This window comes from Lachnellula hyalina, assembly GCF_007821495.1.
Source record: "Lachnellula hyalina strain CBS 185.66 chromosome Unknown contig00035, whole genome shotgun sequence".
Lineage (NCBI taxonomy): Eukaryota > Fungi > Ascomycota > Leotiomycetes > Helotiales > Lachnaceae > Lachnellula > Lachnellula hyalina.
The window spans coordinates 76,664-98,218 of NW_022157149.1; the positions used below are offsets into that span (position 1 = coordinate 76,664).

At 48.9% G+C, this 21,555-nt stretch overlaps 8 protein-coding genes across 8 annotated transcripts; 3 read left to right on the forward strand and 5 right to left on the reverse strand.

Annotated features, from left to right (window-relative positions):
- Positions 1 to 755: 755 nt before the first annotated feature.
- LHYA1_G003322 (uncharacterized protein) lies at positions 756 to 1,559 on the reverse strand (the record flags this gene model as incomplete). Its single annotated transcript, XM_031148294.1, has 3 exons — positions 756 to 1,034; positions 1,093 to 1,279; positions 1,339 to 1,559. 3 exons carry the CDS (start codon positions 1,557 to 1,559, stop codon positions 756 to 758), a joined length of 687 nt encoding a protein of 228 aa, XP_031007016.1.
- A 416-nt stretch (positions 1,560 to 1,975) lies between these two features.
- Positions 1,976 to 3,641, forward strand: IMPACT (the record flags this gene model as incomplete). The annotated part of the gene is made up of 2 exons (XM_031148295.1): positions 1,976 to 2,124; positions 2,153 to 3,641. The coding sequence occupies 2 exons, from the start codon at positions 1,976 to 1,978 to the stop codon at positions 3,639 to 3,641; spliced, it is 1,638 nt and encodes a 545-aa protein (XP_031006983.1).
- Positions 3,642 to 5,282: 1,641 nt separating this feature from the next.
- LHYA1_G003324 (uncharacterized protein) lies at positions 5,283 to 8,513 on the reverse strand (the record flags this gene model as incomplete). The annotated part of the gene is made up of 2 exons (XM_031148296.1): positions 5,283 to 7,462; positions 7,523 to 8,513. The coding sequence occupies 2 exons, from the start codon at positions 8,511 to 8,513 to the stop codon at positions 5,283 to 5,285; spliced, it is 3,171 nt and encodes a 1,056-aa protein (XP_031006975.1).
- Positions 8,514 to 10,293: 1,780 nt separating this feature from the next.
- Positions 10,294 to 10,679, reverse strand: tvp18 (Golgi apparatus membrane protein; the record flags this gene model as incomplete). The annotated part of the gene is made up of 2 exons (XM_031148297.1): positions 10,294 to 10,594; positions 10,654 to 10,679. 2 exons carry the CDS (start codon positions 10,677 to 10,679, stop codon positions 10,294 to 10,296), a joined length of 327 nt encoding a protein of 108 aa, XP_031006976.1.
- Positions 10,680 to 11,855: 1,176 nt separating this feature from the next.
- Positions 11,856 to 12,630, reverse strand: ntf2 (Nuclear transport factor; the record flags this gene model as incomplete). The annotated part of the gene is made up of 6 exons (XM_031148298.1): positions 11,856 to 11,966; positions 12,031 to 12,132; positions 12,186 to 12,257; positions 12,307 to 12,371; positions 12,504 to 12,521; positions 12,624 to 12,630. 6 exons carry the CDS (start codon positions 12,628 to 12,630, stop codon positions 11,856 to 11,858), a joined length of 375 nt encoding a protein of 124 aa, XP_031006977.1.
- Positions 12,631 to 14,066: 1,436 nt separating this feature from the next.
- LHYA1_G003327 (uncharacterized protein) lies at positions 14,067 to 15,929 on the forward strand (the record flags this gene model as incomplete). The annotated part of the gene is made up of 3 exons (XM_031148299.1): positions 14,067 to 15,126; positions 15,177 to 15,514; positions 15,579 to 15,929. 3 exons carry the CDS (start codon positions 14,067 to 14,069, stop codon positions 15,927 to 15,929), a joined length of 1,749 nt encoding a protein of 582 aa, XP_031006978.1.
- A 533-nt stretch (positions 15,930 to 16,462) lies between these two features.
- On the forward strand, positions 16,463 to 18,525 carry flp (the record flags this gene model as incomplete). Its single annotated transcript, XM_031148300.1, has 5 exons — positions 16,463 to 16,681; positions 16,795 to 17,271; positions 17,418 to 17,793; positions 17,886 to 18,030; positions 18,123 to 18,525. The coding sequence occupies 5 exons, from the start codon at positions 16,463 to 16,465 to the stop codon at positions 18,523 to 18,525; spliced, it is 1,620 nt and encodes a 539-aa protein (XP_031007017.1).
- A 395-nt stretch (positions 18,526 to 18,920) lies between these two features.
- mcm10 (DNA replication licensing factor) lies at positions 18,921 to 21,324 on the reverse strand (the record flags this gene model as incomplete). Its single annotated transcript, XM_031148301.1, has 2 exons — positions 18,921 to 21,268; positions 21,315 to 21,324. The coding sequence occupies 2 exons, from the start codon at positions 21,322 to 21,324 to the stop codon at positions 18,921 to 18,923; spliced, it is 2,358 nt and encodes a 785-aa protein (XP_031007018.1).
- Between the last annotated feature and the right edge of the window lie 231 nt (positions 21,325 to 21,555).

Sequence of the window (21,555 nt, forward strand, 5' to 3'; positions counted from 1 at the left end):
AGAGTGGGCAGGGAGACTGTATGTATCATAAAATAGGAGTTGTGATTTTCTGAGACCGGACTTTTATTCTGTGATGATGATTTGATTTCTCCTACTAATTGGGTGAGCCCAGCTAGTGTTGTTTCAGACTAATACTTTTGCAGATCCTGAGTTCTCGATTTGATATGGATCAAACCACAACCTCGGGGCTAGCTCTTAGTGCATACCGTGAGGCGGATTGTTTGTTCACTTACTGGCGCGGAGCTGGTGATGGCTTCGGGATCGATGAAGCTAGATGGACAATTAACGATACGAACATAGGTACATTAGGATATGTGTAGGTTATGCGTTATAGGTGCCAATTTATGGTGCGGTGCGCCGATGTCCTTTCCGAGAACGTGAATCAATCAAACAGGCAGAAAAAGGTGGAAGGAAGGAAGGAGAAGTTGGATTTTTTTTAATGTGTTTTTAGAGCGTTGCTAACAATCCACTCGTAAGATCCCACCGTTTTGAGTCGGGGCGTCTGGAGGGGATGTTGCATTACTGGGGGTTCTTGCACTTCTTAGAGTTAGAACCTTGAAGATCGACATAGAGCCTTTGAGGCAAAGTGATTCAGAATCATTGCTTATTTGATACCTAGGTACTATGGAGTTTGTCAAGCTTGTTTTGTATATTCGTTCCATGATATCACAGCTTCTTCTCTCACTCCTTCCCTCAACATATATGCAGCTATATGCAGCCTCAGAAAATATCAATTAGTATTTCCCCCTCAAAAATCACTTCACCTTCTCAAGTGCTGCACGCCCCAAAGCCACCAATGCTTCTGCATCTGACAATGTAATATCCTTGGACCCATTCACAGCAACATCCATCATCGCAGCAGCCAACTCATCCACTTGTATGCAGCGCTTATTCCCCATCATCCAACCAAACGCATCTCGAGGACTTGTAATATCCTTTTTGATTACGAATGGCGCCTTCACAATCACCGTCTCCCAAAAACCTTCCGTCTCTTCCTTTTCTGCGAATGAGAGCATATTCACTTCTGCTTGTCCCTGAAATCAGGGTTAGTATCCAATCCATATATGTACTGAGAGGGCATATTCTTTCTACCTTTAGCTTTCGCATGTTTCCTGCGAACCATAGGGGTTTGCTTTGGTCTCTCTCGGTCATGCCGCCGCTGAGATGCAGATAGCGGAATTTCTTTTGGGACTCTGCTAAAGTTCTGGAAAATGCATTGCCGAATGCAAGTGGGTAGTCGATTTCAAGAACCTTGTCGCCAGCTGTTGTCCCCATGCACCTAATCTAGTTAATACAAGCAAGAAAACACCTGGAAGACATGGTAGGATCGGAGCTGACCATATGCAGGCATCCGCTCCAGAAAGGACTTTGATATCGTCGTCTGAGTAGGAATTGAAATCTTTCTTGACTATGATTTGGAGCTTGGGGTTATTGCTGATTGTGTCTGGGAGTAGACGGCGGGAAAGAGCAACGATGGATGTGATGGATGGATTTCGAAGGCATTGGTTGAGGACTTCGGATCCGATAAAACCGGTACAGCCGGTCACGATGAACTTCATGTTTCTTACCGAAGTCAAGTATCAAAGTAAATGATATCTGGAAGACGTTGAAATGGTCTCTGTGTAATGTGAGGTAGAGTAGGCGTGAAATAATACAACGTTAATATGAGACGATAGAATCTAATTCCGATAACTCCGTGGTATCCAGAAGGATCAAATAACTCTCAGATACTGTATCATTGCTTGTCAACACGATACAAACGACGTTGTAGGTTGAAACAACGCACTATAAAGTCCTCTACCTGGATGTAAGACGTATATTTAAGCTCAACCTTCTCAAAAAGGGGGGTGGAGCTACCCCACATCGCCTCGCTTCGCGTGGGGTGGTGCCTGCAGTATACAGTAGTACTGTATGTATACGCGGATCTCCTAGGGCATTCAACACAATCTACAATACCAACCAACCTTATACAATAATGGCAAATATGGCGTCCCAAAAAGACCTCCAAGATCTCTTACGTATCTTAACAACAGGCCGCAACAAACTCCCCATGCTGTCCGCCATGGGACGCGTCCAAGCTCTTCAAGGAGCAGGACTCTACAGGTCCCTGTTCCCCTCCGCCCCGTCAATATACCTTCTAACAACCGCCCAGTATATCCGACATAGCAGCCTCTACAGCCCCAGCCCTAATAGCCGCCCTCTCCGACGAAAAGGCAGCTAAATCCCTCCTCGCAGCCTGCAAAGCGCATCTCAAATCCCCCGCCGACTCGGCAGGCAGCAAACGCGCCTCTGATAGCGCTCTGCCTTCTTCGAAACGAGCGAGATCGGCTTATGTGCCGAACTCGCCTCAGACACCGCAGGAGTTGGAAGCTTCCCTTGCTCTACCACAGCCGTCGGAGGACGAAGAGGCGATTTCGAAATGCACTGTATACACAAACAGAGCCCCGCTCGTCCTGGCTTTTGCGGTACAGTTGTTGAAATATACGATGCCGGAACAGCCTTTAAGTAGTAGACTAAGTCTGGGACAAGCGGTGGTGAGTGTCAATTCGAGGAGCAAGGCTCTGAGTATTGGATTGGAGAAGGGGAAGAGTGCTGAAGAGGAGGGGTGGGGGAGCGGCCAGCCGAAGGTGAAGGTTATGGGGCGGGAGATTAGCGTATTGAAGAGGAGTGGGTATGAATGGCGAGAAGAAGAAGTCAAAAGGGACGAGGACAAAATAGAAATAAATACAGAAGTCGAAAGCCAGAGCACGGTGAAAGAAGACGGCCCGACGCCATCGGTTTCCAAGCCGGAAGGAGATGGCTGGACGGTTTCTTCACCTATATCGTCTAAGGGATCAACATTTGTAGCACGATCTATTACTGTCACGACTCCAACGCAGGCGGAGAATTGCATTAGGTCGCTAGTATCATTTAATGCTGAGATCCGCTCCGCCGATCACAACATGTACGCCTACCGCGTGCAATCACCCACCTCGAACAACCTTTTTGAGGAAAACAGCGATAACGGTGAGCGTGGCGCCGGTCCCCATCTCTTGGGCATCTTGCAAGCAGACAATCTTCAAAACGTCCTTCTGGTAGTAACACGCTGGTACGGTGGTGTCTTCTTGGGTCCAGACAGGTGGCGCATCATGTCGCAAGTATCCCGCGACGCACTGTCACAACGGCTTCGCGTAGCTGGCGTGCTGGGCCATGAAGCACTGTGGGGCCTCGATCTCGAAGCTCTGAAGAGCAAAGACGGATCGGGGACCAATAGCTTGCCGATTCACAGACCCGAGGGCGCGAGGGAGTATATTCTGAATGCGTTTGCAAGTCCGCCCGAGAAGGAGCAGGAGAACGGGGCCAAGGGCAAGAGGAAGAAGAAAACGTTGCAGCAGGTGAGGAACGAGAAGGAGGATAACCTGGGAATGTTGCTCGGGGCATTAGATAAGCTGATTGGGAGCTGGGTTGGCCAAGTTGGGCGTGAGGAGTTGGATCGGATGGCTTGGGGGTGGTATGTTAGTGTTAGGCCCGAGGTGGAGGGTGGGATTGCGGGGTGGGGTGGAAAGGGGGAGGTTAAGCTCTGTGAGATTTTGAAGTTGCAGAAGTCGTTTCGCTCTATCCCACTGAAAGGTGAAAACAATGCGAATGAAACACCCATCTGATATTGTTAACTATCTTTTTCAAGAGAGGTCGTATACAGGTCTAGACCATTACATATTCCGTACTCTATAAAAACTCGATACCCATTCAAACGCATCGAATTCGTGAATAATACCTTTTATGAATTGGCACTAAAGTATGAAGATCTATAAACGGTATTTAAACTGGGAAGATAATAAAATATCTGGATATTTAGTTAAGTTGAATCGACCACTTTCCTGGAGACTTCCATCCGCTCCCGGATTAATGTGATACTCATAATTAAGCACCCACCCCGTCCCAGTAGTTCAAGAATATAACGCACTGTCATTACTAAACTTATACTTATCATGCACGTAACCTTCTGGTGGATTGCGTAGCGCTTGCGCAAAGTGCGACAGGCGAAAGTTTATTATGCCAACGGTGTAGTCTGGGTTCGTGAGGGCTGCTAGAGGGTGCATCCTGTCCCAACGAATTAGCATAGTGAAAAATAAAGGGCTTGGTGGGTGCCAAGGAGCCCATGAGCTGCCTCGGGAGCTGACATATGAAATCCTAAAGCAGCTCCTGGTTCCTCAGCTCCCAGAGAAAATTGCCACTTTGTATGAGAATAAGCCTACCACGTGTCCATATCCTAGAACACCATTCCTCAAGTCTCTGACTCTTCTGTGGCTATGAAGTCGTCACATTGCCATGCTTATGTGTTTGGTTCCTATCCACTTCAAAGAAGGGCCCCATGAACGGCACCTCAGTAGATATATACCCATTCCCAAGACCATGTCTTGCCTGAAACATCTGGCTCAGCGCCCTAGGCAATTTATCCCCGTCTATAGTAAAGGAACCCGTCGTATCGTCATAAGAACTCAAATTTTGCGCTGCCAAGATGCGGAAATCGACATCGCCGGGCATTCCAGGCTCAGGAATAGTCTTGAAATTGTGCTCCGATGGGGCGTTTATGCCATCTAGGTCATTTGCTGTATCTCAAGCGGCGAGTTGGTGGGCTTGGTTTCCACCAAGGGGTAACGACGCGGTCTGGCATGCTGTGATGAAGAGGAAAAGGACGACGAGAGGCGAGGGTTGCAGTAGAAAGGTCTGAAGCCATGAATCTCCTCGTCGACGAAGAAAAGGATGAGGACGACCCATCTTGGGTTGAGGTGTGCTGCGTTACGAAGTTGGTCGGAAACGTAGAGGGTAGCAGCGCTCTTTTCGTCAGTTATTTGCATGTGAACTTTATGATATTGTAGCGCACCTCAAGTATTGTATGGCGCGGGTTTAGGGCTGTAAGCCTTGAAAAAGCTATTGTTGGCCCTATTGTAATCTCTCGGAATGCGATCCTGACATGGTGTACCATGTTACGACGAAATAAAGAGAGGAGAAGGATAGCGGATAAATTTGTGGAAGCACGACGAAGTAGTTTTAAAAACCGTAGAAGTTTGCTGCGATGTAATGATAGCCCACAAATCTCATGTGTCACACAGACAAGATGGTAGTGAAGCCGAACTGCGGCTCTGCTAATGAACTAGTTCCCGCTCGGGAGCCATGGTACTCTCCAAAGCTTGAATCTTCAAAGTCCTGCTGAACGAAACGTAATAAACGTAATGCATTGATTCGTCTGTCTGTTCTCAGACTACTACTAACTAAAACCTGGCACACATATCTGTTATTATCTACTCTATAGTCTCTGATTCGGTATCGGCCTTCAAAGTGGCAGTCGAATCAGAGAGATCATTTTCTTCGGCTGACTCGAGCGTAGTCTCAGCTGTTGGTTCCTCGCTTGGTTTCGGCTCAAGCTCGTGCCCATTATCACTTATCATAGTTGGAATCGTAGCTTCCTTTGCTTCCTCAACCGTTCCAGCCTGTGCGGATTCGATCGCTGAAGAGTCTGTCATCGGTGCCGGGATATGCTTAGCACCAGGAATGTCATGTAACTCCTGACCTGAAATGTTGGTTGCAAGTTTTGGGGTTTCCGACTGCGTAGCTTTTGTGGCAATCGGCGCCGTTGCTGCTTCCTTCGGAGCATCAATGTGTACTAAGTCCTCTTCCGGATCAATGTGCCACACAGTCTGAGGCAAGGAAAAGCCCAGAACGGTAGATTTCTCTGTGGCGTCGCTGACTGGAGCTGGGCTCTTAGCCGGTGCCCTTCGTGCTGGACCGCGTGCTCTACCTTTTCGAGCATCAGCTAATGGCGCCTTCTCCTTGACCTCTTCAGGTTCTTCCGCCACAACGTCTTCTTTCTTCGGGGGCTGGGCACCAAGTTGTAGACGTTTATTTAAGTCCGCCATGAAGCCACCTTGGAGAGCCGCAATTTTACTCCCAACGGGTCTCGCAGGAACTGGTGGTTTTGGCTTGGCTGCAGCGGCAGCACCTTGATCCGATCCGACAGATTTTGCCGATGAATTTGACAGTACTTGGGATAGGGGAACATTTTCTCCCGAATCACGCGATATGGGCTTTGAAGGTCGTGCAGGCACTTGGGGTTTTGTTTTGGTTGGTACTGGAGGTGTGGCGGTATCCGCCGATGCTGACTTTCTAGATGGGCGTTCTAGAACGGTAGGCTGTGCATCACTAGCACTGTCTGACGAATGTGACAATTTCGACTTGACTGGGCGGGCTGGGATTGATGGTTTCATAAGAGCTCCGATGCCTGTGGTAGCACGGCCTTCTTCACGTCCAAGTGGAAGGCCGGCGGCAGCTTTTTCTTGATGATATGCCACTGCGCCAGTTGTAGGACGCTCGTCGGGGGTCGCGAGGACTTCCTTTTCAGGTGATTGCGGTCCGGCTACAGTTGTTTGTAGTTGTAAACTGTCAGGAGTATCCTCCCAGATATCTCGACTAGGGAATCTTTGCTTCATGCCTCCTGGTCTTGTATCGAGATTGAGGTGAGCCTTGCTTGACCACGGGCTTTTCTTCTCCTGATGTAAAAAACTTTCTGCTCCACTGGATTCGCTCTCTGCAAGCTCCTCTTGTCGTCTCGCAAATGCTTGCTCGGGAGTCTCCTTGGATTCTTTGGCCTCGGTGGTCTCGCCTTCTTCTGGTAATTGCGGCGTCGAAACGGTAGCGGTATATTGCAAGCTATTTGGGGTATCCTCCCAGATATCCTGACTGGGAAATTTACGGTTCATGAGTTCAGGTCGCTTTAATCTATCTGCGGCTGTCAATGGCTTTTTTATGCCGGCATTCTTCTCATCCTCTGGAAACAGTGGCTCGTACTCCTCCAAATCCTCCAATTTCGTAGAAGAAGGAAACTGAAGGCCAGGGATGGTTCCATGAATGCTTCCAGGTCGGCTTGAGGGCCTGCTTCCAGACAAACTTGTTTGACTAGCGGACTTTTGCTGGTAAAAGCTATAATCCTGGCTGTTTTTGCGCTCGAGAAGGGGAGAAACAGCAGGTTGAAGCTCATAGCCAAAGGGTTCCTTTGCAACTTCATCAGAGGCCAAGATAGGAGCACTATATCCTTCATCATAACCAGCGTCTTCTTCATCTGGCTCACCGGGGGTTCCAAGTTCCTCGGTTGACTGGGGAACAGATCCGCCCCCGTAGATATGGCTAGTACGGCGTGCAGTATCTACGTGAATCACATCGTCGTCGTCAAGCTCACTCTCAAGAGCAGTATCTGAAGGTGCGTGGAGGCTTCGAGAGAGTGTGCCCTCAAACTCCGTCTTGCCCTGGATGTCTGTAGGAAATGATGTCTTTCTCAGAGGTGAATCAACATGCGTCTGAGACGTATTCGAATGGGCAAGTTGAAGTCCCGATGACTGTGGGCGAGGAGAAGACATACGGGAGGTGTATTCCTCAGCTGCTTGGTGGCCGACTTGTTCATTTGGCGTTCCGATTGCTGCGGATGTCCCTAGATTATATTAGATTACTCGCGTGGTTTATGTGCAAATAGCACAACTGTAATCCTTACCAAGTCCAGAACCCCTACTAGCTGTATCCCGAACGATTTTGTTCAAATCATCACTGCTCATAGCCCACTCCGGCTTCCCTTCTCCATATTGACCAAGTTCCTTCTTAAAAAGTTCTGGGTGTTTCTCGTAGTATGCTCTCTCGAAACGATCGTGAGGAAGGACCTGATGCCCATGTCTGCCATAAGCTTCTAGTGGCATATCGTGCTCACGAGCACTGGTTTTGCGGGCGTGGTGTCTCGGTTTCGAGCCGTCGTTATGGAATCCAATGCCTGGTGCATAGGGAGCCGCGAATGGAGCCGGCGAAGGAGCTTGCACGTCGCCGGCATCGGGGTACATGGGCACACGTTGACCGATTTCTGGAATGCCGTGGTCGCTCTCGAGACTTGATGAGGGGCGTTCAGTGTCATTGGAAGCTTGGCTAGCAAAGCTGGTCCTTGACTTCAAATCACGCGAAGATGGATCCTTGTCGTCACTGCCAGCCTTTCCGATGCCGAAAGAAGCTGCTTTCTCGGAGTCGGTACGAGTAACCTGTGAGACCCTCTGCGTAGCGCTTGAAGTTGGCAGAGATGGCTTTGGGGCATGAAGCTTCAGGTCATTGGCTATATTTCGAGTTTGTGTACTTGATGTGCCAAGCTCTCTCGAAGCGTCGAATACCTCCGCATATTCATTTCCTTCCTGCCCAATCGAAGGCAGGGCAACGCTCGAGGGGCGGGATGGCAGATCCGCTCCAGAGTCATCGCCAGCATCGTTGCGGAGGTTTCCGCCTAAGGAAGATTTGGGAAGGTTGCCATTATGTCCCAGAAATGGAGTTTCGTTCAGAGGAGATCGAGCAAAGCTCTCTCTCGATGGCGAAGCCGAACGGTCAAGACGACGGTTGGCAGGACGAGGTGGGATCTTGGGGATGTCACTGCCAAGAGAACTGGAGCTGCCCGAGGATTGGTTCTGGGCCCGCGTAGGACGAGGAGGTACTTGAGGAACTGCTGTCGACATGTTGTGTATAATTCGAGGCCCAGATGAGAGAAAAGACAATAGTTTGCTTGTCTGCGTTCTCTGTTAGTTATGCTGCCAGGTGGGAGTGTAAAATCTGAAGCGAGTCATGTAACAGTCAAACCTGGAGGGGTTTGAGGGTAAATAGAAGGGTTTGCAAAGAATTGTGATGTTCCAAGGATGCACTGCAGATGTTATCCACTCGCAGGAGCCACGCCGCCAACGTTCAGACCATGCCAATCCAATGGATAAAACGGAGAATTCAGAAGCTGTGAGCAGCTCTGTGGTACCTGACTGCTCAAGTTGTGAGGGCGTGGTGACCCAGAACGGCTTAAACCGAAGCCCAACAACGGCTCAAGGGAAACAATGGGTTGAGGATGATTGCAGACGTACTTACTGTTATTAGGAGTATCAAAAAGTGTGATCTTCAAAGCTCAACCATCGAAGCTGTCCAGAAAAACGAAGAGTTTTAGAAGTCAGAGAAAGAGAAGGGGAAGTGGTAGTTAGTGGAAGTGGAAGTGGAAGAAGCGGTCTCATTGCTCACGTTCCTCTTACTGCTCAACGCTAAAACAAGACTTCCGTCATGCTGCGGCATCAACTTGCAAGAGCGAGCTGGGCAACCATTGGAACAGCGCCAATCCACAATAAATGGAAAATCCTGGTTCGAGTGTTCATTCATCACGCAACTCGGCAACAGCAGGTTCAATTCGATATAATTCGATGATTCAGTCAACGCCAAGTACTGTAGTATCGATTAATTGACTGCTCCTCTTCCTCCCTCCACATTTCCATTGCTGCAATGCAAGAGGTCTCTTCTACCCAGTCACCGTTCGCATGAAGGAAAATCCCTCATGGTGATAGGTCACGCCAAAGAGGTATTTTTTACAGGGGGGTGTGCGCCACGCCCTGCCCTTTAAGGTGCCCTACTAGACGACCCAGGCTGCCAGGTCCAGGGCCGGCCCAGAGGCTCCAGAATGCCACCTCGTGATCGGGATCGACGGACGGCTTGAAAGAGGGGTTCAATATCAAGGTGCGAGTTATTACTACCGTACTGTATACTTAGGTATGGGTTACTATGGTTATGGGTATGGCTATGGATATATTCCGTAGGAGGAATCGTCAAAGCAATTGCAAGTCTCTGAGCAGAAACTCCTCCTGTCCCACCTGCGCATGAGACAAAGTCCCAAACCTTCGGCGTTGCCGTCACCATCCTATGCTATGCCAAAGCCATGGTCAGTATACAATGTTCACGTGGTTGTATTATGAAGCTGCAGTAGTTTAGTACACCCACCTCCTCCCAACTACAGGATTCAGGCCTTCCCCGCGAAATGGCCCATGCGGTGTCGCCGGCAATGGTGGCTTGCTTCTGCCTACCTAGGTATGTCACTGAGTGACGTTGGTTTTGGACAAGGGCATTCAGGAAAGCTCGTGACTAAATCAGCACTTGATTTGGGGCAAAACCTCCATCCCTAATCAACGGTCCAAGATTCCGAATACACACGCAATCATCGCCCACGGCAATTGGAAACCGAGATCGAGACATAAAAGTACAATTGCTGAGCCCCCCGATGAGATAATTTCGTAATACAGCCAGCTTAACCAGCCGCGAGAGCCCGTAACGCCATACCCCAATTCGCATGCTTTCTCCCTTTTCTAATCCTCACCTCATTCATTGCAAACAGTGTCGCTCATCCAGCCAAGCCCCGCAGTTCCGTCCAAAAAAAATCACTGTCTCTCCGTGTTCCTCCACCTGCGTCTGCTCACCACCACCTCTCTCCGCCCTTTAGATAATCATCTGCGCAACACCCTGTCCACCAAGCGTCTTGCTCCCCACAAAGCCCTGGCCCTTAACACCCGCCAGAGCATAGAACGCAGCTGCAACCGTCAACATTATAGCAGCGGCGATCAAGCTGGACGCCTCTTTGATAATGCTAAGCCATTGGATAATTGCCATCACCAGGTAGATACCAGCGCGCATATAGTTGGTGGTGAAGCGGCGCATGAAGGTGTCGAATTTCGCGGAAGTGGGGCAGATGCGTAGGAGGAGCGGGATCTCGATGAAGATAATGAGGAATGAGCTTGCACTGTAATAATAGCTTGTTAGCTAGGGGTATAGAGAGGCCGGGTTGGGAGGAAGGCCTACAGGCATAAAGCTCCGAAGAGAATCATGATGCTAACGTGGAAGAGATGTGAGATTCCGAGGGCGAAACATAAGAATATGCAGATCACTCCAGTCCTGCCATTCCCCTCAATGTCAGCATTGTTTCCATGGATTCCGAGCTTGTCATAACTAGCCAGCTCCAACAGTGTAGTGTTTCCAAGCAGCCTGATCACAGTCTATCACCCAGTAATCCCATAGAGCTCTGCCTAAAGCTTCTGCTACCATCTGTGAAGCTTCAGGGAAACCCAGCGGGAATGGTTGACTGCCCACGCAAGCTCCAAATACCTGAACAAAACACAAAAGCTGCCAGCTTACCATTGTCCATAAATACCTGCAATCCATAGTTAGCCATTTTCTCCTTTAAGTTTAAGCCCTAGACAGACAGAAGACACCTACTGAAATTCCTCGTCGCGAATTCCTCGGCGATCGTCATGTTTGCGTGTTTAACTCGGTCGATATGGGGTGTTCGGGTACCAAGGCTTCTTAGCAGTTTCCTGACCGCCGGAGATCTTGGATTGTGGGTTTTATGCGCGAGTATTAGAAGTGTAGAGGTTCGTGACTGCGTGTGCGGGAATGGTGATAGAAGAGGTGGGTTGGGGGTTGCGATTTTGTTGATCTGTTCGCAAGGTTACGTCTCGAAGCTGTAAGCCACGAGGCTTGTCGGGATGACTAAGCAATTGTATGGGGTCACCAGGGGTCAAAGTGTAGGCAACACGTTAATCTGGTACTTGTAATTTTGATTAAATGAACATCAGTTTCAATCGAAGAATATAATCTTTCAAATCAGGTCAATATCATGATTGGTTCTGTCAAGAAATAAGAGCCATCACCATTTGTGAATGGAGATCTCTCAAGGCACAAAGGATTCGTTACTCAGAAGGAAGCCTGAAAGATTCGTAACTGAACGGGTAGGCACATGATGCACTTTCAATAGCAAAAATCTCAGCCGGGACGCGTCAGGTCATGATATTTCAATGCCGTACATTGGGCATATTCCATTAATGGAATTGCCCCCAAAGAATTGAGAAATATGAAAATCCTTCCAATGCCCATTGTACGTTCCCTCGCAACATTTTCTCACTTTCTAGAAAGCAGGTATAATGCTTGCAAACAAAGACGAAATCATCCTCTAAGCATCTACTCCTTATGTACTCAACACATCGTTCGTACAGAGCGTGGCGAGCTCATCCGTAAACCAGCTTGAAGATGTCGTTGAAGATGTAGAAGCTGCCAGCACCATCGGGAAGGAGCTGGAATGTCTGGCTGTAGCTCATGGGTCTCTGTTCCTCATCGACCTAGTTGGTGATACCGGTTAGCAACCTTCTTGGTTTTCCGAACCAGTACTTTGGTGAGACGTACCAGGAGGGCACCAGTTACAAGAATCAGAATGCCTTGGGACTCTCCACTGGGTTGCGCATCGAGGGTCGCGACCTTATGTTGTACCTTCGCAAAGGGCAGTCCCTATAGATAAGGTCAATAACCATATATCAATGCAGAAACTCAAGCCTTCTTACTGCGAGTTTCTCCACAATACCAGTTGCGCCTTGTACCGAGGCCGACTCGAAGGTCAACATGGAGTTTTCACGCTATGCTCGTATTAGCATTAACGTCAAAAGATCCCTTTTTGACACTCACATAGAGAGGAACCAACTGCTTCCTGTCCTGATCGAACTGGTTGTAGTAGAACTGGGTGAATTGCTCTGCGGGGTAGGATCAGCCTTGTTCTGGCGGAGGGGTATACGAATATCCGCTCGCAACATCTGCGGAATGCCTCGAGCAATCTGATCATGCGAACAGAGATTTGGAGGCCTTGGGAAGAGTGCTCCACGTACGCGCGACTTCTAAAAAGTCTGAGAGGATGAGTTAGCAATGGTATCATGCTGGTATTAGAGAATTTTATAGTATAACGACATGGAATGACAGCGCATAGACTAGAATAGCAATGTACTTACTTGCCATATTGACGGGATATTTCGAGTCTTCTTGGTGAGGTTCCTGAGTCTGAGATGCTTCTGCTGCGATGGTGTTTATGAAGGCGTGGCGGGGTCGTTTCTGGTTGCCCTGGAACTCTCGCTAAAGTGGTTTAGCGCGACAGCAGAATAAATTGACTCAAAAGCAAATTCCTCCCTCCGAAATCTCTTCCTCCTTTCCTTGCCAACACAAAATCACCAACACACAATGACTCTTAACATACACCAAGAGAACGCATTCATGCCGTGCCTGGACCTAGCTCCTGTTGCTATCAATCGAATTATGTTATGCTAACGAACACCGCTACTCCAGCAGACACACTTTTTGGTACGTTCGATCAGCTCTTTTCCGCTCTTCCTCAGCTCAGCTTCTCTGATGACTACACTTATGCCTTAAGAACGGCCAGCTGAAAGGTTTACCTTCATGCTGAGACAAACCCGAATTCAAGCTCAACAGTCTGAGACCATACCAAGCTTCCTCTCATTACATGATTAAAGATGCTCTGTCGCTGTACAAACGCTGACTGGTGAAACAGAACATAAGATAGCGACCAAACATGCCAAAGTTAAAAAAGGATATGGTGATTCTACAATTGAGTGGACGAATACCGAAGATTCCATCAGCCTAAGTGGCAATAGCACAAAGGGCGGCAATATAAAGGCGACAGGTAACGGGGATCATAACAGACTGCCCATCACATGAATCTGACGAGACAACCGCTGTCTGTTAGATGAGCTGGGGCGGTGACAAAGTGGCAATTGGAAGTGATGATGGGACAGGATCACCTACTGGGTTGCTGTACTTTCGGATTAAACCATCATAATTGTGGAATAAAAAAACATGTGGAAATTATGAAACATGGAATAACCTACTCGTGAACCTGACCACTGTGAATAATGATCTGGATATAAAAAGTCTTAAAAATCAACTTATCTAAGGTAAAGGAGGTAATGAAGGTATGGGTTGCGGGAAGTTTACCTCTGAACTGCTGGCTATCGACAAGGCGCCGCTTTGTTCTGTCCTACAGTACCAAGGCACCTCGTAAGTTCAACCTCCACACCTCCCCTCCACTCCCCTCCCCTGCTGCCCTGCCCTACCTTTCGCATACTGAAGCGGGAATCCGTAGATTTTTGCGTCTGGGGTCTACTACTATTTGGAGTCCTACCTACCTTACTCTGTTCAATCTATTTCAGCCTCTGTCATATCTACGCTGCCACTCCTCGAGTTGCTGCCTCGCTACCGTTCAGCCTCTTCCCGCATCTGTCTACAACAACCACAACCTGCCATAGGTACTGTACCGGTACACGTAGAACCACAAATCCCGCCTTCGACAACTCACGAATTTGCAAACTGCCCTCCCTCGAAAACTGCATATTCACGTCCGCTGGGCAGCTTCGGTTGCTACAGCACCATCTTGAAGCAGAATGCCTTGCTTCAAGGGCATCGCAGTGAGCGTCCATGCGGAAGGCGCCCCACTGCCAGAATACTCAGTGCAGAAGCAATCTAGAGTCTCACGCGTCAATACGTACATCCCAGTCCCGAAGCCAAAGATTCCCCAAGATCCAGCCTCAAATAAGCCCGAGCCCTCCAAGTTTGCCATCTCGATAACTCTCCTCACACCCGGCTTGGGTGTCCCGTACTCGACACCGAAGTCTACCCCGGAGAATCCACACCCTCAGCCTCAAATAGTCGCTGGCCTACCCGGCAACACCTCCCAGCGAGGCACATATATTGGTTCTGTCGGTCCCTACGTACCTATCACGAAGTCCGAGAACGAGACCATCGCTGCCTATATCTATTTTGATGGTCGTGTAAAGGAAGAGGTTGCTACTCTACTGCGTCCCGGCGAGGAGACTTGGGTCAATTCGCGTTGGGTCCAGGTACCAGATTCAGAAGGCGGTGGACTAGCTGAGAGAGAATTCCTCTTCCGCGAAGTGGGATTGGAGCGATGGCTGAATGGCCTTGATCTAGATGGCCAAGATGCGGCGGCGAAGCTCGAGAAGCGTAGACAAAAGTTCGAGAAACGCCGTCGGCGCAAGAAGGAAGAAAATGGCAGCGATGATGATCTTGCTGATCCGATGTCGGGGACGAGAAAACCTTCGGGCTCACGGAGTGTATTAAGGTACGGGGCAGATGAGTCTTCACCAATCGAGAAACTATCCGATGATGAGGACTCCTTCAGCTCCGACTCGGACGATGATGATCTACCAGAGGCTGCTGGCCAAATTAAGGTCGCCATGTTCCGTGTTCTAGCATCTGGAGAAATCAAGAGAGGAGAATACTCACCCCAGTTTGATGCCCATGATGATGACGAGGGCAAGGATGGTAATAATGAAGGCGGTGACGGGGCCGATGTTGACCACACCACGAGCTTTGCTAAGCCAAAGACTTTGGATCCAAAATCGATCAGTACGCAAACAGTCACAGGCATAGATGGACCAGAGAAGCCTTTTGCAGTGTTTACTTTCTTCTATAGAGGCGAGAGTAAGTTTACAGCCCTTTTCTTCGAGTGCATTGCTAACAGCTCTCACAAGGACAACTGCAGAAGATGGGCATCCTAAAATCCAAACAGCAAAAGGGAACTACTGGGCCTACCAAGAGACGCTCAACTCAGCTCGACTTTTCCAACCTTGGTCCTTTAAAGCCTGGCGGAACTGTTGGGTTTTCGTCATTCAGAGATAACGATGGCTCCACCAATCGAAACAAGTCCAGAAAGAAGAGTAGTGGAAGCATTGGAGCCATGGAAGAAGATAGTGACGAAGATGATGACGATGCTGAGATTGTTGGCAAGATGGACGATGTCGATGACAAAGATGTCAAGACTCTGCTAAGCCCTGAAGATGCCAAATATACGGGAGAACTCGCAGACGGTGTGGGACGAATTAAGGCAAGTCTATTGATTCTTTTATGGGTGATTGATGCTAACCAAATCACAGCTCAAGCGACAGCACTCTGCAGAGCCCCTGAATGCAAATTCAAGGAAGTCCCCTGGGTCAATCGGTACCACCTCTGTCGGCGCAACTCCCCCGGCGGAAATAGATACAGCACCTACAGCCAACCAAACACTGTCAAACAGCGTATTTGGCGCAAACTTGCTTGATGATAATGTCGTCGGTAGTCCGCTTAAGAAGCATAGAGCTAGCTTATACGACACTGATAATGAAACTATACAGAAGCGGTTAGGTTTGGGCCTCAGCGGAGGTGGAGATGTTCTTGCCGCCGCTGAAGCAGCCCACGCACCTCTTCCGGAGCCCGCTATGAGGACTGAAGAGGAAGAAGAACTATGAAGGGGGCGGACAGAAAATATAATATCCGGAATACATGGAATCTAACACAACCTGAACATACTCTTGCTTCTGAAAAGGCAGCCCATTGGAAAGCACAGTATGCTGGATCTTTGGTTGATGGAACGGACGAAGACAGTCAGAATCACGTGCCGCATTGCTGCACAAGGTCTTGTAAGACTTTAACTATGAAGAGCGCAGTCGCCGCATCAGGTGAGCCTGTCGCAGATCTGCCATAGCCTACTTCGTGTAGTCGAAGCAGCATAGAGTAGATTAATATTAACATATATGAGAAATCATGCTGTAGCTGTGTTACTTGTCAACCAAGTAAGATGGGGTACATTTACCCCGATGCAGGTAAGTGGGTATGAGGGGAGGCGTCGGCGTCACACCAACCGCTTCTGTCGTGCTATGACTTTGACTTTGTTTTCTTGTCCATGCGTTTTTATACTTTCAGGCAGCCATCAAAAAGTTTTGATGCGCCTTTTCAAGATTTAAAGTCTCCAGAAGTACTTGCGAATTGACCTAGCTCAACCATGACAAACCTCAAGATGTTTTCCAAATTCTTTTCGTTGACGGCATTGCTACAATTGGTGCCTTGTGCAAATGGTGCTGGGCAGCAACATGTATTGAAAGATAAACCTACCAGTCCATTTGACGCCAAATTTGCAAAACTAGCCAAAGATACACTGGAGCTATGGCATGTACCTGGCGTTTCGATTGCGGTTGTTGATGGCAATGATACATGGGCAGAGGTGAGCTTTTGTCTTTCAACCTTCCTCTACAACAAACCGTCTCGTCGCGTCTCAAGCGTTCCATGTGGTATGAACCATCAAAAGCACAGCACTCATTTCATTGTTTCTCTCAGGGCTACGGTATCTCTTCATTTCCCTCCACACCCGTCACGCCAGAAACGCTTTTCTGCGGCGCCAGCACCACAAAAGCCTTCACAGCCGCCGCCATGGCCCTCCTTATCTCCTCATCCAACTACACCGGTCTCTCCTGGGACACGCCGATCTCCAGTCTCATCCGGGAAGATTTCGTGCTCCCGGACCTGTATTCCACCGAGCACGTTACCATTGAAGACGCGCTTTCTCATCGTACTGGCATGCCTGCTCATGATGCCAGTTACGGGGGTACGAATGAGAAGGGCGAGAAGAGGGGCGTGAGAGATTTGGTGCGGAGTTTGAGACATTTGCCGCTCACTGCGCCGTTGAGAATGAGGTTTCAGTATTGTAATATGATGTTTGTTGCTGTTAGCCATGTTGTTGAGACACTCACGGGGGTGGGGCTGGGTGATTTCTTGAAAGAGAATATTTGGGAGCCGTTGGGGATGAAGTCTACGGTATGTCTATTCCATTCTTGTCAACAAGAATGAGTCTACTTTATATCTTAAAGTTTTAAAACTTGAAATATTTAAGTTGTCATGTAATAGTAATGAAGTACTCCTTTTCGTTTTGAATCGCTGCATGTTGCTAACTTCAGACATAGTATTTCGACACAGACGCCGCACAAGCAGCTCCAGAGCCCTTTGCTCAAGGCTATGTCTATTACGAAGAAAAGTACCAACCGGTTCCATACATGGACCTTTATATTGTCTCTGGAGCGGGTGCCGTGATTTCCAACGTCCTGGACTATTCAAAATGGATCCGAGCCTTTTTAACCACCTCCGGACCTCTTTCCAATTCAGACTACGCAGCCCTGAAAACTCCCCGTACGCTTCTTCCTACTAGTGGAGAACTGTCACGGTTCCCTCAACCATATACTGGACCCCGCTCTTACGCTCTCGGTTGGTATCATGGCGTGTACCAGGGATATGAGTATTTTGGGCATAGTGGCGGCATGGAAGCTTTCGGCGCAGAGGTTGGTAAGTAGTCAGTCTTCTTTATGACCAAATCAGACCCCTTCCCCTATTTTTCCAGTATACAAATAAGACGACTAATCCATCTCCCACGTTAGTTATATTCCCCGACCTAAACTACGGCCTCGTCTCCTTCGGCAACACAGGAGAAACCTCCAACTTCGCAATCCTAAAATTAATCTACGACCTGATTGACGAAAAGCTAGTCATCCCTCCCGAAAAGCGCTATGATTGGAATAAGCAGTAAGCTACCACCCCCTTACACACCACAGACATCACAGAAACTTAAACCCCCATCCATCCATCCATCCATCCATCCACTCACCCATTCACAGAAACCAAGCCCTCCTCCACCGCCGCAACCACACCTACTACAACTCACCTCAGGCCCTCTATCCCTCTATCCCCTCTCCTCCCCTCCCCCTCACCCTCCCCCTCGCCTCCTACACAGGCACTTACACTCACCCCGCCTACCACGCCCTCACGCTAGTCCTCCTAAACAACACCCTACACTTCTACCGCGACAACGCGAGCTGGGTGACCACGTTCGAGCTGCAGCACGTCAGCGGCGAGTTTTTCCTGGCGTATATGGACTCGCGGGCCGCGCCCGGAGGAATTTTTTGGGCGGTGCGTAAGGCGGAGTTCGTGTTAGGGAGTGAGGGCGTGGTGAGGAAGTTTGGGGTTGCGCTAGAGGTGGGGATGGGGGAGGAGGGGAGGATTTGGTTTGAGAGGGTTTGACTCTTTGAGGAGGTTGGTTTGAATTGTTATATGGGTATTGGAAAGAGGGGGGTCCTAGGCTCGATCTGTGTGCTTGAAGCATTGTATAATCATATCTTCCTCAGATTTATCTTCTCAGTTGATTAGCTTCACTCACCTCCGCCATAGGATTCAGATGACGTTTCTGAAGAAGTTAAGTAATAAGACAAGCAAGGCTTGCACTCCATAATTTATTCACAGAATTGAACCCATCCATGTATTTGTAAACCTAGAAAAGTATGTTTGTTTATTCATCCAGTTCATACCAGAACTTCGCGAACACTGAATCCCAAACCCAAGTCAATACTTGGTCTGCATAAGCTTGCTTCTACCGATACCCATACCATACCAGCCCAAACTCCCCTTTCCATCCATAATCATTCCCTGACAATATCAAGCTCATCATCATCATCACTACTAAAAGTAACTATCATCTCCTTCGCAACCTCACCCCCCAAACTCTCCCTGCCCGCCTCCCTAATCCCCTTCTCAGTCACAAACCGCGTCTTCTTCTTGACAGGCTGCAGACTCTCTCCATCTTTCATCCTACCCAACTCCTTGCTTAAGTTATTTCCCCAGCCAATAGCAGCGGAGCTAGAACCCGTATTTGCTCGTTTTCGTTTGATAGGTGAGAGCGCTACATCTTTTGCTTTCCCGCTCAAGAGACCGAGGGACGCTGCATCAGTAGGCGCTATATCATTCGATGGGTGGGAATGGCTGGGATGAGCTTTGGAATTAGAGGGCTTAGGGCGCATATAAACAGCACCAAGCCCCTCCCCCATCGTCCGCAGCTTGTCCTCTAAATCCCTCTCTTTCTCCTTCGCCAGCAGCTGTCTCGTCATCCGCTCTTCCTTGCTAGAGCCACGGTGAAATGCATCAGGGTCGAAATCCACGTCGTCGAGCTTGTTGACTGTGGTCTTGTTATTGACGTATATCTGACTATGTGATCCCTTGTCATAGCGAACTTTCTGGTCTGCTTCTTTCTTGCCGCGGTTGGTCACGTCTTGCGAGTTGTATTTCCGGCGGCCGTAGTCACCCTTGCCGAAATTCATGGTGTTTACTTCCATGCGTTTGGAGTGTGTTTTGGCTAGGGTTTGGTTAACGTGGAAATCGCAGAACTCGGTGTGGCGTTTGTCGACCCAGGAGTCGCAGGTCTTGCCATCCTTTCTGATACTTTTGCAGAATCCCAAGTCTCGCGCTGAGCCGATCTCTAGAATGGTGTCTGCATCAGAGTTTAGGACTAGACTGAATTTGCCGGTGTCTTCGCGACCTTTTGGGGGAGGCATGAAACCGGGGTTCAGGATCGCTATGATGGTGCCTGTGGTGAGTTTCCAGAATTTGTCGAAGGCTGAGTCGAAGAGGAATAGGTCTAGTTCCCATTTGAGATCCGTCAAACCCATAATCATATATTTACCCCGATTGTCGTTTTTAGCATTTTGATTATGTTTCATAGGCTGGGTCTTCTTAGCAATGATTGCAAAGACTACTACATCCTCTTCTATGTCTGGACCTTGAAAGTCTGGGGCTTTGACTGTTCTAAGAAGATCTGGGACGAGGAATGTCTTTTTCCCAGTGAGGGTACGTGTGAGCACTTGGTGTGGAATGATTCGTTTTGAAAGATGTGCGGTTGAATATGGTTCGAATTGTGAAGCATCTGCCTCCGTGACTTCACTTGGTGGAACGTTGGGTTTGACAGCTTCCCGTTTCCTTGGAGGTATGTCCACTGATGCGCGAGAATCAGTTCTGGCTGTTGAGGTGCTATTCGTAGTAGCGCTAGAATCTCTCATAGCCGAACGAAGATTCGGCGTCGTTTTACTCCGTGGTATGGTGCTACTAGGCTTATTGATTCCATTCAATATATCGTCTCTGCTGAATTCCGGTGCTCGGTGAGGAGCGCTCGGAAATTCTACTGCAGCTTCCTTGAAACTTTGCATCTGGTCCTGGTCGATGTTGAACGCTGTACTCCTATTTCTCTTGATACGCAACTCCCTTTCCTGTCGATCGGTCTGCTGTGCTCTCATGGCAGCCATCCGTTCACTGAACGATTTAGGCCGGTCTTCATCTCGAGAAGACGCAAATGAGCCATCTCGCCCTGCAGCTTGGGAGGCTGGTCTCTGTAGGAAAGGACCCAGTCGCCTCTCCGGAACTTCGGCATCTTCCCTTTTTCGTAGACTTGGTGCCCTCTTTAACGAAATATCTCTACCTGTAAGCCCCTTGTCGATGCCTAAAAGTACCCTTTGCGGCGACGTGTGAGCCTGGGCTGGCTGTGCTCTTCGAAGAGGAGATACAGGAACATTGATGCCAGCCTGTGACATCGACCTCTCCTTCTCCAACCGCTCCTCTCTCAATCCTTCAACCCTTGCCTGCGCACGACTCGCGGCCACCGAATTTGCCCTAGAAAGTGGCCTTGAGCCTGTCCTGGCCTCATTCTCCGTATCCGAGCCCTGTTTCGACTTCTTCTGCAGCTTCTTGAGCTTCAATCGCGCTTGGATCTCTTGCAGCTGTAGCTGAAGTGTCTCTTCATCGTCGTCTGAATCACCCCCATCCATATCTAATTTCATCAAGTCCTTCCCCCTGTTCCTTATCGAATGTGTTGAGCCCGTCCGTTTCAATGGCGAAGGAGATGGAGAGCGGCGTTCTGCGAGGAGTTGAAGGCGTTTACGACCACCGGGAGTGCTCTTCAAGACGTCGTGGGGTGACCTTGGTGGCCATTCAGGGTTACCGACTTCGATATGTTAATCATAGAACTGCGCGCTTCCTGGGGTGCCTACCTTGCGACATGATCTGATTTGCGACGCCATCAGTAGATATCTATGTTGCCCACTGCCCGCCGCGTTGTTGGTGAGCGAAGATGCTGCTATGAGCAGGGGTGGCAGATAATGTTATTTATTATCCCCTTCAATGCGAAACAGAACTATAGAGTGGTGTTATCTTAGGGAGAATTTCCTAGGAACGGTGATAGATTGATTTACCATGAGAGACCGAGATCAGAACTTGTACAAGTGCATCATC